Source organism: Oncorhynchus mykiss, chromosome 16 (genome assembly GCF_057628025.1).
Source record: "Oncorhynchus mykiss isolate SJ-2025 chromosome 16, ASM5762802v1, whole genome shotgun sequence".
In the NCBI taxonomy this organism is placed as follows: domain Eukaryota; kingdom Metazoa; phylum Chordata; class Actinopteri; order Salmoniformes; family Salmonidae; genus Oncorhynchus; species Oncorhynchus mykiss.
Genome location: NC_143037.1, coordinates 69,025,017 through 69,044,301, shown reverse-complemented (window position 1 = coordinate 69,044,301; position 19,285 = coordinate 69,025,017). Strand labels below are relative to the sequence as shown.

The 19,285-nt window shown below is 43.6% G+C and overlaps 2 protein-coding genes across 3 annotated transcripts in view; one reads left to right on the top strand and one right to left on the bottom strand.

Annotated features, from left to right (window-relative positions):
• Positions 1–4,350: 4,350 nt before the first annotated feature.
• ddx20 (DEAD-box helicase 20) lies at positions 4,351–11,196 on the top strand. Its single transcript, XM_021566966.3, has 11 exons — positions 4,351–4,612; positions 6,491–6,585; positions 6,760–6,928; positions 7,056–7,170; positions 7,767–7,909; positions 8,058–8,196; positions 8,350–8,408; positions 8,572–8,654; positions 8,808–8,913; positions 9,268–9,369; positions 9,516–11,196. The coding sequence occupies exons 1-11, from the start codon at positions 4,417–4,419 to the stop codon at positions 10,814–10,816; spliced, it is 2,508 nt and encodes an 835-aa protein (XP_021422641.1). The 5' UTR covers positions 4,351–4,416; the 3' UTR covers positions 10,817–11,196.
• Positions 11,197–13,210: 2,014 nt separating this feature from the next.
• Positions 13,211–19,285, bottom strand: part of LOC110492564 (A-type voltage-gated potassium channel KCND3) — a 302,307-nt gene continuing 296,232 nt past the window's right edge. For both annotated transcript variants that reach the window (XM_036947565.2, XM_036947566.2), the window contains one exon: positions 13,211–18,002. In XM_036947565.2, coding sequence (XP_036803460.1) covers positions 17,825–18,002 — 178 coding nt within the window. In that variant the 3' untranslated portion in view covers positions 13,211–17,824. The remainder of the gene's footprint in view (positions 18,003–19,285) is intronic.

Genomic DNA, 19,285 nt, shown 5'->3' with positions numbered 1-19,285 from the left:
CAGTACAGTAAAGTATAGTAAAGTATAGTTCAGAACAGTACAGTACAGTATAGTTCAGAACAGTACAGTAAAGTATAGTAAAGTATAGTTCAGAACAGTACAGTACAGTATAGTTCAGAACAGTACAGTCAAGTATAGTAAAGTATAGTTCAGAACAGTACAGTACAGTATAGTTCAGAACAGTACAGTACAGTAGAGTTCAGAACAGTACAGTAAAGTATAGTAAAGTATAGTTCAGAACAGTACAGTAAAGTATAGTTCAGTACAGTACAGTACATTACAGGGTACTCAACTCCAGTGTATTGTACTCTACTGTACTGTCCTGCACTATACTAAACTTTTTCCTCTACTGTACTGTACTGTACTGTACTAAACTGTGCACTTCAAACCTGTGAAACATAGACGTCTATGATTGGTTCAGATTTGGTCAGGTCCTGAATGTCTATGTTTGGTCCAGATCAAGGCTGGTCTGGACATCTGTGGACATCTGTAGACATCTGTAGATATCTGAAGACATCTGAAGACATCTGTAGACATCTGTAGACATCTGTAGACGTCTGTAGACATCTGTAGACATCTGTAGACATCTGTAGACATCTGTAGACGTCTGTAGACATCTGTAGACATCTGTAGACATCTGTAGACATCTGTAGACATCTGTAGACGTCTGAAGACATCTAAAGACGTCTGTAGACATCTGAAGATGTTGAAATGAAAGCTGTTCTGGTGTCAGTGGGTGCTCAGTGGGTAAGGATGCTGGTTACAGTAAATGGAAAGAGAGGGGGCTCATGGGTAGATGTCAGTAAGAGGTGGGGGAGGTGACATTAACAGGAGAGATAGAAAGGCAAAGAGAGAGAGATAGATAGATAGAGATAGAGGGAGAGAGCGATAGAAAGGCAAAGAGAGAGAGATAGATGAGATAGAGGGAGAGAGAGCGAGAGAGATAGAGAGAGATGGAGGGAGAGAGAGAGAGAGAGAGGGAGAGAGAGATAGAGAGAGATGGAGGGAGAGAGATAGAGAGAGAGATGGAGGGAGGGAGAGAGAGAAAGAGGGAAAGAGAGGGGTTGTCAAAACTGTTTTCACACTTGCTTTGACCACCAGTGGACCGAAAGAAAAAGAAAACAGTTAGCAGAACATAACAGTGTGCCAGTTAGTAGAACATAACAGTGTGCCAGTTAGTAGAACATAACAGTGTGCCAGTTAGCAGAACATAACAGTATGCCAGTTAGTAGAACATAACAGTGTGCCAGTTAGTAGAACATAACAGTGTGCCAGTTAGCAGAACATAACAGTATGCCAGTTAGCAGAACATAACAGTGTGCCAGTTAGCAGAACATAACAGTATGCCAGTTAGCAGAACATAACAGTATGCCAGTTAGCAGAACATAACAGTGTGCCAGTTAGTAGAACATAACAGTGTGCCAGTTAGTAGAACATAACAGTGTGCCAGTTAGCAGAACATAACAGTATGCCAGTTAGCAGAACATAACAGTGTGCCAGTTAGTAGAACATAACAGTGTGCCAGTTAGCAGAACATAACAGTGTGCCAGTTAGCAGAACATAACAGTGTGCCAGTTAGCAGAACATAACAGTATGCCAGTTAGCAGAACATAACAGTGTGCCAGTTAGTAGAACATAACAGTGAACAGCAGAACATAACAGTATGCCAGTTAGCAGAACATAACAGTGTGCCAGTTAGCAGAACATAACAGTATGCCAGTTAGCAGAACATAACAGTATGCCAGTTAGCAGAACATAACAGTGTGCCAGTTAGTAGAACATAACAGTGTGCCAGTTAGTAGAACATAACAGTGTGCCAGTTAGCAGAACATAACAGTATGCCAGTTAGCAGAACATAACAGTGTGCCAGTTAGCAGAACATAACAGTATGCCAGTTAGCAGAACATAACAGTATGCCAGTTAGCAGAACATAACAGTGTGCCAGTTAGCAGAACATAACAGTATGCCAGTTAGCAGAACATAACAGTGTGCCAGTTAGCAGAACATAACAGTGTGCCAGTTAGTAGAACATAACAGTGTGCCAGTTAGCAGAACATAACAGTGTGCCAGTTAGCAGAACATAACAGTGTGCCAGTTAGCAGAACATAACAGTGTGCCAGTTAGTAGAACATAACAGTATGCCAGTTAGCAGAACATAACAGTGTGCCAGTTAGTAGAACATAACAGTGTGCCAGTTAGCAGAACATAACAGTGTGCCAGTTAGTAGAACATAACAGTGTGCCAGTTAGCAGAACATAACAGTGTGCCAGTTAGCAGAACATAACAGTGTGCCAGTTAGCAGAACATAACAGTGTGCCAGTTAGTAGAACATAACAGTGTGCCAGTTAGCAGAACATAACAGTGTGCCAGTTAGCAGAACATAACAGTGTGCCAGTTAGCAGAACATAACAGTGTGCCAGTTGGCAGAACATAACAGTGTGCCAGTTAGCAGAACATAACAGTATGCCAGTTAGCAGAACATAACAGTATGCCAGTTAGCAGAACATAACAGTATGCCAGTTAGCAGAACATAACAGTGTGCCAGTTAGCAGAACATAACAGTATGCCAGTGGACTGTAGCAGCTAGCAGGTGACAGCTAGCAGGTGACAACCACAACTGTGGTTTGTGACTACTACGATTTCCAATTTTAGCCAAATGAATTGCAGTAATTCTGTAATTCTGTTACTGGTTTGTGGGAAATTATTCTACCAATTTGGAAATTATTTGACCAATTTCGTTAAATAAAAATTCATAAACAAAATAGATATATCAGTAAAAACACAATATAACTAATTGTTACTTCTCTGAACTTTCATTATCCTCCCTCCTCATGAGAAATTTGAAAATATCTTAAAGATTTGCAGGATTTTGGTAACAGAATTTGAAGGCTAAGGGCAATGTCTCAAACTTACAGAAGGCAAATACTAAATATAAGTCTGTATTATTTGGCAGGGGTCTTTACTTCAACATGGTTGTGTTTTGATATATTTCTAATACTTTTTAAGACTTTTTCTGGTAGATGTTTTCAAAGACCCCTTTTCCATCTGACCAGAAATGAAAGCACTTTCTAATTTCTAATATTTAAGATAGAACATATTGAAAATGTATCTATGCCTTCATTTCTTAAAAATATAGACTCTTATCTTTCATTTGATACCTAATTTGACATGTTCCTATGAACTTCCCATGTTGGTGCTCATGGATCATTTTACATGCCCCTTTTTGCTTCATTGTCTCTTTACATGCAATACATCTACAAGGGGATTCAAGTTGTATTTTCTAAGAATTCAGTCATCCAAATGTTGTAATTCACTCATCACATCAAGGGGCTTACTCCTGTCTATTAGAATGTGTTTCAGAAATCAAAATGTTTTGCATTTAATTTAATGATCTGGCCTGCCTTGAAGTGTATAACTCTCCTCAGTCCAAAGCCTTCAACCCCTCAACCCCATACCTCAATGCATTGTCAGATCTGTCACTCTGTCCCCTCCAGCGCCATCTGCTCTCTCCTCTCACCTGACGGGTCATCGCCTCTCGCAGGGACAGTTTACTTGTGGGCAGCTGACCAATGACAGGCCTGCCTATTCAAATGTTCAGAGGAGAAGTATGATAAAACCATTACGTGATGGCTTCCTTGAACACCCATAGTTTGACATAATTGCTTGTGGTGAGATACCTGGTAGCCTAAAATATAAGTAGCCTTCTGATGTACTTATCCCTCTCTCTCACCATGTATGTGTCTGTGTCTGTGTGTGTGTTGGTATTATCATTAAAAGATGCAGATTTTATGGATAACATCAGCTAAATAAATGTTAAGAGACGATGCACAGGGAAGATCTAAATTACATACTCCTCACGTCCTCTCTCCTCGTCTCCTTCTCAAAACCCATTGGAGGAGAAGGTCAGAGGGGCGGGCTTCTTGCTTGGAGACGAGGAGAGAGGACTCGAGGAGTATGTAATTTAGATCTTCCCTGTGCATCGTCTCTTAACATTTATTTAGCTGATGTTATCCATAAAATCTGCATCTTTTAATGATAATACCAGATAGCTTTTCTTATTATCCGATAACACACACACAGACACAGACACATACATGGTGAGAGAGAGGGATAAGTACATCAGAAGGCTACTTATATTTTACTTATATTTTAGGCTGAGATTTTCCCTCTGACTCATAGGACTCTGACTAAGAACAGACACACTTTATTGACCAAAACAATGGTCAGTAAACCACATAGACCAGACCCCGCTGCTATCGCACTGGTGCCTATAGGAGAGCCACCCCCTTACGCATTCTTAATTTATCCACCATGTTTAACCGTACAGTAGATGGCGACAAACAGGGACACAAAAAAGAAAACGTCTAATAACGAGAAACAGCAACATCTCGCGATACTACCGGGTTTGTTTGAAACATGGCTTCCTCAATGAAGAAGGCTGCCCACGATATTGAAACGCGAAAACGGACTGATGATGTTGTCTTGTCGGGCGGTATCGACTTCAACGCCCTGTTGTTGTCGCAGCCCGTGCTCGATGGACTGGCGGCTTCTGGATTCAAGAAACCGTCTCCAATCCAGCTCAAAGCCATTCCGTTGGGGCGATGCGGACTCGGTATGATCTGGTCGTCAGCGTCTACAGTAGTTAACGTTACGTCTTAGCTAGCTAGCTAGCTAGCAATTTTATGTCTTAACCACCTAACTTCCCGTATTCTAGTCAGTTTCTAGTCTGTTTTCTAGTCTGTTTAGACTCTCATTTGAATTTATGCCGCGTTGATAACCAAATGGGATGGTGGAAGTTACCAGTTGGGAAGTCGTAAATACTAGTTTGATGCATTCACGTGCTTTGAACTCGTTGAGAAACGCCGATTTGCCAACACGCTTCGTCAACCATAATTTAAAAGTACAGTTATCATGCTTGTAAACAAATTATAGTGTTCTCCAAAAAAAATATGAATAGATCTCTTTTTGTAAATAATGTTTTGTTACATTTAATAACCAAAGATAGTTCACTCAGGCCTTTTATCATTGTCTCCCATAGACACCAATGCAATAGCAGCTGGGTCTGGTCTACTTAGTTCATTGACCTAAATTGCAGAAGTGGGACCGAGTCATTGTTTTACAAGTCACAAGTAAGTCTCAAGTCTTAGTACTCAAGTCCCAAGTCAAGACAGACAAGTCCGAGTCAAGTCTCAAGTCAAGACCTTCAAGTCTCAAGTCCTAAACTTTGAGTTTCTAGTCCTAAACAAGTCATAACGTGCTCCACCAAATGTAATACCATTTCATATTTTTAACAAGAGTAATAGTTAGTATATTACATTTACGCAAATCATGAATGCTTTTAAAAATATCTATGTATTTATTACTTTACTTTCCAAATAAACGTTATATTCCCATGGAAATACATGGGTGGCCATGAGAAAGACCCCCCCTCCCATAGTGATCGACTGTCGAGGAACACTATGGGGTGCAATTGGACCATGTTAACTTGTACACAATCGCCCAACCTTAACACACACACATTGTGTTTACAGTAGGCTAATGTATGTCAATGGTTTTAGGAACAGAAGTAACATCAGGCAGGATTTAGGCTACCAACTGCCTAGCCAGTTGTAGCTCAATCTTGGGTGCAATGATCACGTTCCCGCACTGACTGACTGACTGGGTGGAGGCTCGTGATTTAACGTTATATTAGCCTACATGATACACTAGTAAAGTAATAAATATATAGCTGTCGGTTGTATTAGCCACGACTTACCGTTCTTTATGCAGCTTCAAATGTCGAACAAATTTGGAAATTGTTTGTGCCTCCGTCTGTAATTTTCTTCCCGCATGTTTTGCGAGTTGCCATCTGTTTTTTGTTGATACAGCGTCGTCTTTATATCAGAAAAAATAATTTTGGGTATCATCTTTCCAAGGGCTCCATCTGAATTCACCAGCCGACGTTCCTCTGCACTGCCACGCGCAACTTGATTGGCTGCTGGTCCGATTCAAATTGTAATCCGTTAAATTAAGAGTTGATGTGCTGCTCACTTTTTTTTTTTAATAGCATCATTTTTAATATTTCGGCTTGGGGAGGCTTGGGGAGGGTATCAAGTCAGGTCGAGTCATAAGGCTCAAGTCCATGTCAAGTCACGAGTCATTGGTTTCAAAGTCGAGTTGCAAGTCATCATATTTGTGACTCGATTCCACACCTCTGTTAAATCAAACCAGAAAAAAACATCAAGGGTGGTGTCTCACTTCCTCTTCAAAGTCTGCCCACGATATTGAAACGCGAAAACGGACTGTTGATGTTGTCTTGTCGGGCGGTATCCATTTAGCCTTAAAGGCTATTAGGTGACGTCAGGCTCACGTGCATGGCTCTCAGGTGTTTGTCACCTGATGCATGCGCACATGTGCAAGTGTTTACATAGCTATCTGTAAATATTATGTAAACTATTTAGGACAGGAAGCTGGCAACCTACATGCCTCATGTCTGTGTGCTGTATTTCAGATCTGATAGTGCAGGCCAAGTCTGGCACAGGGAAGACCTGTGTGTTCTCTGCCATCGCCCTGGACTCTCTGGTAATGGAGAACACTACGACACAGGTGACTCAACTCACTCAATTTATCATAACAGAGACATGCATTCATTTCACATGTCAAGGTTGAATGTCATCTATGACATCTGTTTGCTTGACTCTATATTTGGACAGATTACAGGCAAATCTTTGACATAGGATGGACATTGTGTATTGACCAAAATTTCCCTTCCTGTGACAGGTGCTGGTGCTAGCCCCGACCCGTGAGATAGCAGTGCAGATCCACTCTGTGGTGATGGCTATAGGCAGTGCCATGGAGGGCCTGCAGTGTCATGTCTTCATTGGGGGGACGCCCGTCAGCCAGGACAAAATCAGTCTCAAGAAGTGCCACATCGCTGTGGGATCACCAGGTCAGTGACTGTAGGCAAACCTATACAGTTCCTTTGTCATATAGGTAAATAACCATGGCAACAGTATCATGTGTATCAAACAGGGGCATAAGTCTAATTGTATATCGATGTGTTCTTTCCTGGCCAGGACGTATCAAGCAGCTGATTGAGCTGGGTCTTTTGGTTACCGCCAGCATCCGTCTGTTTGTGCTGGACGAGGCTGACAAACTACTGGAGGAAGGCAGCTTCCAGGACCAGATCAAGTGAGACACACACACGGGTCTTCGATCAACTCCACCTGACGGACTCTCTGTCTCTCCTAGAGATCCTATTCAATTACTAGAACGGCTAAACCTTTAAAGAGCCTAAAGGGACTGAAAATGGCAGCCATTGTGGTCAGGGAGACATCCAAACCAGTCTAATTGGAATGAATGACAAAGGCATAGGTGATGCATTTCCTGCTTTTACTCGTGCAGGATAAAAAGTAAGGCATGTAAATATCAGAAGTTATGTAATAGAATTGTCAACCTAAAATACTGTCATCAGTCTTTCCCATATTCATTTAGCAGTGGCTTTTTATATATATATCATTTTCTGGATGCTAAAATGTTTTCAGTGTAAACTTAAATGACTAAAGACAGATATAACGTATGTAGAAAAGTTAATAGAGCGATACATATATTCACTTTAAAACAGCAACATTTTGTGTCTGGCCAAAAGGCGGGCCTTTAAAATGTTTGTTTGGAGACTGGGCTATTGGCCATGCCCCACCCTTACCAAAATGGCTGACGTTTTATACAATCATAAGAAAGAAGGTTCATGTCCATTATAATATTCTTATTTCTAATTCTATCTCTAGTTGGATATTCTCCTCTCTACCGGTCAACAAACAGATGTTAGCCCTGTCTGCCACCTACCCAGAATCCCTTGCCCAGCACCTGGCCCACTACATGAGAGAGCCCACCTTCGTCAGACTTAACCCCTCCGACCCCGGACTCATAGGTCAGTATCACAGCTCAACCAGTAACACCCAGGTACAGCAGGCATCACATCCCAGACGGACACAGAGATATTCCATGATTTTGGGTCATGATTAACAAGAAGATTGTGCTGTTTTATTTAACTGAGATGTGTATTCTGCCCCCCTCAGGTTTGAAGCAGTACTACAGGCTGGTGCACTCCCATGCCATGCCCCATAAGGTGTTTGAGGAGAAGGTTCTGCTCCTGCTGGAGCTGTTCAGTAAAGTTCCCTTCAATCAAGCTCTGGTGTTCTCCAATCTGCACACCAGGTAGGACCCTCAGCTGTAGGGTTACTGTAAAATCAACGAGCTATCTGAATAACTGTCTACACAGTCATTTGTTTTGCAGTGTAGTCTCCCTATTAGCAGTTTGTTTCATTTTTCTTTTTGTTCAATCATGTCTTATGGTTTTCATCCCTACAGGGCTCAGCATTTAGCAGACATCCTGTCCTCGAAGGGCCTTCCTGCTGTCTGTATCTCAGGTGAGAGTGGGCCAGGGCCAGTAAGGAGCACTATACTAGAGTACATTACTCTTACTATATTCTACTGTTACTACTACTAGTCTAACGCCATAATAAAACTGAATCAGATGTGATGTGGTGTATTATGCTGTGGTGTAACGTGTGTCTGTGTGTGTGTGTGTAGGTAGTCTGAGTCAGGACCAGCGAATGGAGGCCATGTCTAAACTGAAGCAGTACCAGTGTAGAGTACTCATCTCTACTGACCTGGTGAGTGTTTCAGCAACATGACCTCACACCTACCTCATCTCCACAATAACCTCACAAAGGGCTCTCCTATCCTTACAAATGTCCTTAAGAACAGAACATTTCTGTACCACATGCTAAAAGCAGCCTCCCCCTCTCCATCTTCTTCTCTCCCAGACCTCCAGAGGTATAGATGCTGAGAAGGTGAATCTGGTGATCAACCTGGATGTTCCTCAGGACTGGGAGACCTACATGCACCGTATAGGACGAGCTGGACGCTTTGGTGAGTTCTGCCTGTCAACACAGCCATTATACCGCCATCACAGGGCTAGGACGTCAGTCTGGTCCTAATGTCTGTCTTACACTGCTAGTAGAGACTAGCTGTAGACCTCGGTCTATAGATTGGTCCCAAGGTCAACAGGTTGGCTAATCACTCAGCCGTGTGTGTGGAGGTGATAGACAGAACCCTCTAGGCGACTACAAACTGGGTCGTCATGACAAACTCAGGCTGACAGGAGTGGCATCCTTTTGTTGTCAGAACTTTGCTTTACCTCTCCCTCTTTACACACACACACACACACACCTGCTAGCTGTTGTGGATGGGTCCTCATAAGGAGTGTTTTCTCTTTTGTCCCAGGTACACACGGGCTGGCAGTGACCTACTGTTGCCATGGCGAGGAGGAGAACAAGATGATGGCCATCGCTCAGAAGTGCAACCTAATTCTTTGCGCTCTACCAGGTAAGATCTGAATGTCCTTGTGACCTTTGCTTTCAGTCATAGATCAGATTGTGGATTTGTTTTCTCATCTTTTTACAAATGGAGCATTAGTGTGGTGTTGCTGTGTTATTGTGATGGATCTCCTAACCCCATCATCACTCCTCCAGACCCCATAGAGCCAGGGCTGATGCAGGAGCCCTGTGACTGGGATATCACTGTGGAGGCCCTGACACCAGGGACTAATTCCCAGGTGTTCCCCAAGACAGAGCGAAGGAGACGGGCTAAGACCGAATCCCCAGCCCCTAAACCCATCAGGGATCAGGACCCCAGCCCTGTCCACCCAGAGAGCACTGAACCCAGCCGACCATGTAAGAGCCAGCACACAGCCAGTCCTGTGGCTAAGGCTGGTCTGAAGCACAAAAATGCATCCCCTGCCCTGGATGTCCTCCTACCCCCTCCCAAGGCTTCAGTAGTCCCTGGGGCCTCCCTAGCTCTCTCCCGTAAAGAGCAACAGGATGCCCTGCCAAAGATCCCTCCGCTCAGCGCCTTCAAGAGTCAAAGGTCAGGGATCATGACCTTCCAGGAGGCAGAGCTGGACTTCCAGAGCTTCATCAGGGAGGGGCTGGGAAGGACAGTGGAGGTCATCCGACAGTTCAGAGGTCACGGAGACGACGGCGAGGGATTTAACGGTCAGCACGGCTACGAGGAGTCTCATACACTCCAGGATGACGATGTGCCACTCACACACACACACATGACACGGAACGGAGAGCGTCCACCAACACCCACACAGCTGCTTCTAAAGACGAACTCTGACCCGTCACCTTCGGAGTCGACTTCTGATGGGTCCAGCTCTGACTGTGACATGGAGGAAGACCGGCAGGCTGACGAGTCAACGCAGAGCTCCACAGATCAGACCAGAGGAGCTGAACACAAACCAATCGTTCCGATTCAAACTCAATCTGCACAGCAATCCACAGTCATGGATGGGGCAAGGAAACCAAAGTGTACGCCACCTAGAAGCCAACCCAACTCACCGTCTGTACCCCATCCTAGCCACCACAGATCCCCCAGACCAGAGGGGAGAGCTGTGAGTACAAACCCCGGGGAGGGGGAACCTTTGTTGTGGAAGGCAAAGGGCAGAGAGGCTACAGCACAGCAGTGGAGTAGGGAGACGGCTAAGAAAGTCAAAGGGGAGAAGAGAGATATTTTAGAGGAGAGGAAGATGCCTGAGAATCGAGGGAGTGAGAGGAAGAGGGACAGAGTGAGTGAGGTAGAGCAGGAGGAGGATGATGGTGAGGGTTATGAGGGCTACTGGAGGGCCTACTACAGAGCTTGGGAGGATTACTACGCCTCCATGCCCCCCTCTCACCACCAGGGTTACCATGGCTACCACAGTATGGCGTCCAGCTGGATGGCTGCCTACCGTATGAACTCTGTGTACATGGAGGAACTGTTAAAACACTAACACAGGGCTTCACACGTAGACCAGAGAAACTGAGTTAAACTTCTGCCAAAGACATGAGCTATTCTTTCCACTCAATGTCTGCTGTTATCAGTGAAACAAACAAAGTTAAAGATGGTTAAAACATTAAAGATCTCTTTGTAGGAGCAGCAAACGGTGAACAAACATGAATCATTTCTTCAGTTATTTTAAGGAAGTCACTGATTTCCACGTAACAATGTTATTTTGCTGTACACGTTTTGGTCTTTAATTTTGAATGTAAAATAGTGGATTTACGCTAATATTATTGCATGGTAAATGAATGACTTTACTACGTGCATTATTATTATGCCTACTTTGTGTACATGTGTACGTACTTTTATAATAAAGATCCTTTTGTTCAATATGCCTCCTTTCAGACCTTATTTGATGCCCCCTGTCATTCCGTATAATAATATAGTATATATTTTTTACTCCATCTTATTCCAGAAACACAGAGAAGAACATGGGCCAATTCTGATTGGCCCATTGTCCAATCAGCTCTGAAAAAGATCTGATGCGATTGGTCAAAAGACCAAATATTGGGGAAAAAAAAGATCAGGTTTGGGCTACCTGTGTAAATACAGCCATGATGGTATTCTTGGAAAATGCTATGAGTCGTCAACCTCAGAATAACACCGGCTAGAACAGCAAGGTCACACGGATCAAACCTGAATACTCCAATCAGCCAGCAAAGCCCTGCTCATCAAATCAGGCTTGGAACAGTCTCTCCCTCAATATGCCACTCAATCACAGAACACACTTTAAATTATGACCAATTCACCCCATTGACATGTGTCATAGGCTAGCTAGGTCAAGGATGCTGCTATCAAAAGTATTCCGTTTGCTCTGTGCTGCCTGGTGAGAGGAGAAAAGGCTTGGAGCATGGCTGTCTGCAGGTTTGGGAGACATTTTACATTTTGTTTTAACTGCAAAGATATGAGTAAACTAAATGTGGTACTGTTGACCATCAATGGAAGGAGAACCGCTTTTCTGTTTCACAACAAGAAGACGAAGGCCAGGATTCAAGTTTGGATCCTCGCCATCTGGGCTTTCAGGTTACTTATAGCTTTCGCTGGCTCTGGCCAGACGTTATCTGTTTTACATGATGTGCCGTCGTCACGTAGACAAACACGTCACGTTTGGCGCATATATTTTGGTTCCAGTGTGGGGCTGCAGCCTGACTTTAATAGTTATTCACTACGGGTGGATATTTAAAGTAGTCAGGTAACAAAGTATCAGACCGCGGGATTCAGCTGAGGCCCTCTGTGTCGAGGCACATCTGGAGTTGGCAGAACTCTGTTGTTTCAGCACCGCAGATAGCACCGGGGGCGCACGTTCAAATCCTTACTAGCGGCTGTAGCGTTGCGGATTCTGCAACTCCCACGGTACACGGTGATCACAGTGTCTGAGGAGACCAGCACCCCTGCAGCGGAGAAAGCTCAGGAGAGAGTGAGGGCCGTGTGTCTCCTCACCCCCACCGCTAGGGAGAGGGGACAGAAGAGGACAGAGGGGAAACTGGCCAAGCGCTTTGGGTACATCATCACCTTCACTCTCTTCTGGATGCCCATGGTTGGCAGAGACTCAGTGAATAGGCTATATCATGAAATTATTAGAAAATGAGTCTCTACAGCTTTCATATTCATTTACAACTTTTACAGTGTTTAATTTTGTAGGCTACTCTTTCATTCCCTCTTCTCTCCCGTCCTCTTTCCCTCTGTCCCTCCCTCTCCCCTTTTCTCCAGCAGACCTGGGTCTTGAAGGAGCTGGAGACCTCAGCCATGATCCTGACCTGTGTCCCTGTAGCTGTGGACCCCCTCATCTACACCATGGTCACCAGACAGTTCCGCTCTGAGTTCAGCAAACAGCTCTCCTCACTTCTCTGCAGGGGCTGAGGAATCAATCCAGACCCAGGAGGACTGAGAACTGGGACCCCTGGACAGAAGTCAAGGCCGGTCTGCGGAGGATTCAATTGTAGTGCCCTGTCAACACAATATAATTTCATACAATTGAGAATTCTATCATCATGTGTAAATAATCTAAAACATCTCGCTTTTGAGGTTTTTACCTGAGTTTATTCAGGTAAATATTAAAACATGCTAGCCAGGCTGGTAGCCTTTTTATCACATGTATAGATGTATGAATTGAATAGACAGTAGCTAATGGGATTGTACAGTATGTGCCGTAACGATGCCTTTATGAGGGGTATGACTGTTTAGCGTCTGTTCTTACTGTCATCAGCATGTGTGAAATTGCAATTAGTGAAGGAAGAAAAGCTACTTACAACTACACACACACACACACACACACACACACACACACTACATCCCACCACCCCCAATGTCTGTTAGTGGATGACATAAGAGACAGAGTCAGAGGTGGTTTCGGCAGATATAGATGTTTTTATCAGGCGTTTTCACAGTCGGGACACAAGACAAGGTCATAAATAATAACCAACGACTGACAGGATACGCACAGCATTAGTGTCAACAACGACAGGAGTCAGGGGAAAGCAAAGAGTGATGGAGAGACTGAGCTGAAGAAAAGACAAATTGGCTAAGGGAAAAGAAAACAAAAAAGAAGAGAGAGGACTGACACAATAACAGACCTTAGTGTTAATCATTAGGGAAAAGATAACAATGATTTGACACTTTTTAGGGGAGTATTGTGTGTTTGATCACTGCCCCCCCTACAGTGTCATGGTAGGCTAGACTGCAAAGTCAGCCTTTTTATTTGATTTAAGTCATGGTATGCAGGACTTGTGATAACACTTTTCTATTTCAACCCAATAACGTGAACCTACTTTTACAGACTGCTGTTGTCTCCGCTTTTCTGTCAATCTAGTTAAAATAGTGTTACAACCAGGCCTGGAAACTGTGAGTAAGATGTAATTCACTTCGGAGAAGTGCCTGCCTGGCTGTGCTTGTTTCTCTGTTTGCTCTGTGACAGAGAGTGTCTGACTGTGTATTACACGTACACTAATAGCCCAAGTCGGATTTCAACCTCGACCAGGCCCATAAATTGGGGAAAACCAATATTATTTCCTATTGACCCCAATTGTAAAATTGGCAACCTCGTTGTAAATATTTGTTATACAGAAATAACAAAACATGCTGAAAATGTACATGTAGTCAGGTCAAAAATCCCAATCTACAGTTCACAATGCTCCCACATAAGGAAAGAGCCTGCGGGAAGAGCCCTGTGGCTTCAGGCTATTTGGTGTGGGATATTTGGGGACGCGGAGTCCAAGTAGGCTATGTATGGAAAACATTTAATCACAGGTAAGACATTTAACTTGTTCAGTACCATTCGTTTGTAACTCCGCTAACTGCTTGTAGCTGTATAGTCTGTTTGTTTGTGTTGTTGGTCTTGGCTAGTTTAATGTTCCGGTCAGTAGATAGCTAGCACTCACTCACTCAAGTGGCTGCTAGCATCGTCATGAAAAGGGGCATGAGGGAAGCCCTACAATATGTTTTTCTAAGTAGATAGAATGCTAGGGAGCAGGCCATGTTGGAAAGTGATCTTTAAACATGTTGTACTTCTCTTAAATGTAGTTTTGTAATTGACTAAAACAAGCAGACAACAAGAAAATTGCGTTTGAAAAAGGTCAAGTTTTTGTTGTGAGCCAATGGAGTAACTTACAGTGCATTCGGAAAGTATTCAGACGAATAAGGTGAACCTTATTGCCCCAGTCTGAGGTCCTCAGTGCTCTGGAGCAGGTTTTCATCAAGGATCTCTCTGTACTTTGCTCCGTTTATCTTTCCCTCGATCCTGACTAGTCTCCCAGTCCCTGCTGCTGAAAAACATCCCCACAGCATGATGCTGCCACCACCATGCTTCATTGTAGGGATGGTGCCAGGTTTCCTCCAGACGTGACGCTTGGCATTTAGGCCAAAGATTTCAATCTTGGTTTCATCAGACCATAGAATCTTGTTTCTCATGGTCTGAGAGTCCTTTAGGTGCTTTTGGCAAACTCCAAGCGGGCTGAAGTGCCTTTTACTGAGGAGTGACTTCCGTCTGGCCACTCTACCATAAGGGCCTGATTGATTGAGTGCTGCAGAGATGGTTGTCCTTCTGGAAGGTTCTCCCATCTCCACAGAGAACTATTTAGCTCTGTCAGGGTGACCATTGGGTTCTTGTTCACCTCCCTGACCAAGGCCCTTCTCCCCCGATTGCTCAGTTTTGCCAGGTGGCCAGCTCTAGGAAGAGTCTTGGTGGTTCCAAACTTATTCTATTTAAGAATGATGACCACTGTGTTCTTGGGGATCTTCAATGCTGCATACATTTTTTGGTACACTTCCCCAGATCTGTGCCTCGTCACAATCCTGTCTCGAAGCTCTACGGACAATTCCTTCCACCTCATGGCTTGGGTTTTTGCTCTGACATGCACTGTCAACTGTGAGACCTTAGATAGACAGGTGTGTGCCTTTCCAAATCATGTCCAATCAATTGAATTTACCACAAGTGGACTCTAATCAAGTTGTAGAAACATCTCAAGGATGCTCAATGGAAACCGGATGCACATGAGCTCAATTTCAAGATTCATATCAAAGGGTCTTGAATACTTATGCAAATAAGGTATTTCTGGTTTTTATTTGTAATACATTTGTACAAATTTAGAAAAACCTGGTTTCGCTTTGTCGTTATGGGGTATTGTGTGTAGATTGATGAGGACATTTTATATTTATTAAATTTTAGAATAAGGCTGTAACAACATTTTTAGAAAGTCAAGGGGTCTGAATACTTTCCGAATGCACTGTAGGTAACCACAGGTTGCTTTCCCTACAGGAGGGCAAGATCGCAACGTTCTATCCCATAATGACTGGGTCTATACTAGATCCTGGGAGCTATGGTCACGGAATACATCATCGAGTTCTAAAGTAACAATACCTGTGCTTACAAATGCAGGTCATCCACTAAATAAACAATACCATTAACTTCCTGATCCAACATAGTTGAACCCTTTTGGTTTGGTTGAATCACAGGTCCTGTGTCATGTCGTAGATAGACGCCATGGATCTACTCTGCATTGCCCCTTTGTGTGCCTGTATCTCTGGAAGGGATGGGGTCTGAATTCAGTCTGAATATACTGAAATTAACTGAGCCCAACTTTAGTGTCTGGTAAAGAGACATTTCAGACCCTGTAACCAAGAAGAGAAATGGCTAGTGTTAGATGTTAAGGTTGGTTTAGGTCCATGGGTGGGTGTCATCCAGTCCTCCATGTCTCTGTGGTCACCATGACAACAGATGTCCCAGGTTCAAGTTCTCCAGGAAAAAAATAAAACATTTAAGACCTAGAATGTCCCAGGGGAAAAACATGGAAGGCCACAGAAAAAGTACAAACACCAAGTTTCTATCCACATAGAAGATTACAGACACCCAACAACTTTGAAAAATGGCAGCTGAGTTTGGGGAGAAAACATTGACGACTAAAAACAACTACCAAAAGCATACTGTTCTTCACACAGAACGGAGGAAAGGATACAACAGGACGACAACGAGAGAGAAAGAGATACACAGGACGACAACGAGAGAGAAAGAGAGTGAGAGAGGACAGCTTCACTGGCTCTGCCAAACAATGGGAAAATATTACAAAATATTCTATTAACAATATTCACAATATAACCCAGGCTCTGGACAGATCTCTGTCAGAAATTCTCAGCAAACACCTTGTGCTTTTAGTTAGACGTGGTTTAAGTTTAAATACAACCTTTTTGGTCTTGGTGTTGGATAATGAAGCAAGTTTACATAAAAGGTCTGTTGAATATCTACAACTAGAGCCCAGAGGAAAGCAAAGGGAGGGAAACCGACCTACAAAAAAATAGAGAAATAAAATCAAGAATTTACTCAAACGAAACAGGCACATATTGTGTAAAAGGCTTCCAGCTGAGAATTTTGGACAAAAATATGTACAGGAGCTTTCCATGAGTGGCAGCTAGTCACACATATACAGAGCCATGGACACTTACAGAAAGAGCTAAACTACAGACAGCTCCTCAAACTCACACACGCTCATACAGGCATACACACATACACGTTCACAAATATAAGAAACCCACTAGTATCTCTGACACAGACACCTACCATAGTTTGATCTGTTAAGAATTTTCACTGTGAAATTAAATTATACCTGGGGAGAAAAAAAAAAAGATTTTGGATGGTGAGTGACATGTATCTATGACGACGAATAAGTGGATTAAACTGAATCAAACCATAAATAACAAAACAAACCAGAGGAAAACTAATGATTTCAATATGTTCTTTTCTTTGATATGATCACTGTTTCCTGCTGTAACGATGTAAAGACCAGACAGGTCAAATGTCAAACTCAGGTTCCAAACCATAAAAAGGTCGTCCTTGCTATCAGGGATCCTTGGGACATCCATACCCCCCATGGAAGTTGAAATTTAAAATGGTTAAGGTTAGGGTGAGGTAAGGGTTATTGTTAAGGTAAGGGTTAAGTTTAGGTGAAGGTTATTGTTAAGGTTAGGGTTAGGTAAGGGTTAAGGTTTAGTGTAGGGATGTCCCAATGATCCCAGATAGCACTAACCATATAAAGGTGCTGCGTGCACAGTGACATATGACTTTACTGCTCTACATCTCTCCAGTGACCCATCAAGTGCTTCTCTTTCTCTTTCATACACTCCAAAAACTCAAACATTTTTTATTTTCTCTAACACACATTCTCTCTCACACACACTTATAACCTTCAAACACACACAAAACGCACACTCAAACACACAGAAGCGCCCAGACACCTACAGTAGACTGTATCTAAAATCCATCCTCCATTTCTACAGGAAGTCCATGTCATTACAGTAGATCTCCACTAGTAGGCAGTCCTTCTCCATGTCTTCAGTCTGGGACTCGGCCTTCAGAGCATTCGCCTGCTCGTCTGTCGTATCCTTCGCACTGTCCTTCTGTCTATCTGCATGAGTCTGTCTATCCATCCTATCTGTCTGTCTGTCCGCGCGTCCTGCTGCGCTTCTACTCTCACAGCGCAGACACCTTCACAACGTTCTGAAGGGCGGGGCCTGGGGGTGGAGGGTGGGCGTCGCTCTCAGGAGTGGTTGCTGGGGGCGTAGGAATGCTGATGATCGCAGTGGTGATCGTGCCACTCTGGCAGTTGAGGCGCGCGGGTTCGTCCACACGCATGTTCAGACTGGAGCGACTGGAGAGAGAGAGGTGGGGAGTGGAGAAAGAGAGAGGCAGGGAGTGGAGAGAGAGAGAGAGAGGCAGGGAGTGGAGAGAGAGAGAGGCAGGGAGTAGAGAGAGAGAGGAGGGGAGTGGAGAGAGAGAGAGGCAGAGAGTGGAGAGAGAGGCAGGGAGTGGAGAGAGAGAGAGGAGGGGATGAGAAACATGTTTTTATGAGACCAAATGTTTATTTGTTTTGTTATTTTTTGTTGAGGGGAGGTTACAGGTACATTATCCATTTCAAGTTATCCATTTATAAAACCTGTTCCTGTAGGCTGTCACTCAAAATAAAAAACCCAGAAGAAATACACAGTTTAATAATAAACAATAAATTCAGTATAAACAGGAATAGAAAATAAATCAATTTGGGCCTCCACCCCCAAACTCCCATCCCATTCCCCCAAACTCCCATCCCATTCCCCCAACCTCCCATTCCATTCCCCCAACCCCACCCAGCCAACATGTCTCCATCCAGTGGGCACGCAATCACCAACACTGGAAAATTGAGTGGAAAAATGTCGCCTGATCTGACGAATCCCAGTTTATGTTGCGTCATGCTGATGGCAGAGTCAGGATTTTTATTTTTATTTTATTTCACCTTTATTTAACCAGGTAGGCCAGTTGAGAACAAGTTCTCATTTACAACTGTGACCTGGCCAAGATAAAGCAAAGCAGTGCGACACAAACAACAACACAGAGTTACACATGGAATAAACAAACGTACAGTCAATAACACAATAGAAAAATCTGTATACAGTTGTGCAAATGAAGTAAGGAGGTAAGGCAATAAATAGGCCAATAGTGGCAAAGTAATTACAATATAGCAATTTACACTGGAGTGATGAGGATGTGCAAGTAGATTTGGTCGCAGCAGCATGAGTCCATGGCCTAATCCTGCCTGGTGTCAAAGGTACAGGCTGGTGGTGGTGGGGTAATAGTGGGTACTGGTGTGGGGAATGTTTTCCTGACACACGTTAGGTCCCTTGATACCAATTGAGCACATTTCCATGCCCTGAAGAATTCAGGCTGTTCAGGAGGCAAAGGGTGAAGGTGACATGGTACTAGGTGGGTGTATCTAATAATGCACTTTGAAATGAATTTAGTAACATTTCCCCAGAAGCATTTAACTGCAGGGCACTCCAACATCATATGGAGAAATGTGCCTACCTGATTTAGGGGACACCGTAAACAGTTGCGAGTTGGAGCCAATCTCATCGTAAAACATTTCCTTGATGTGAAAAGTCTGTGAAAGAACTTAAC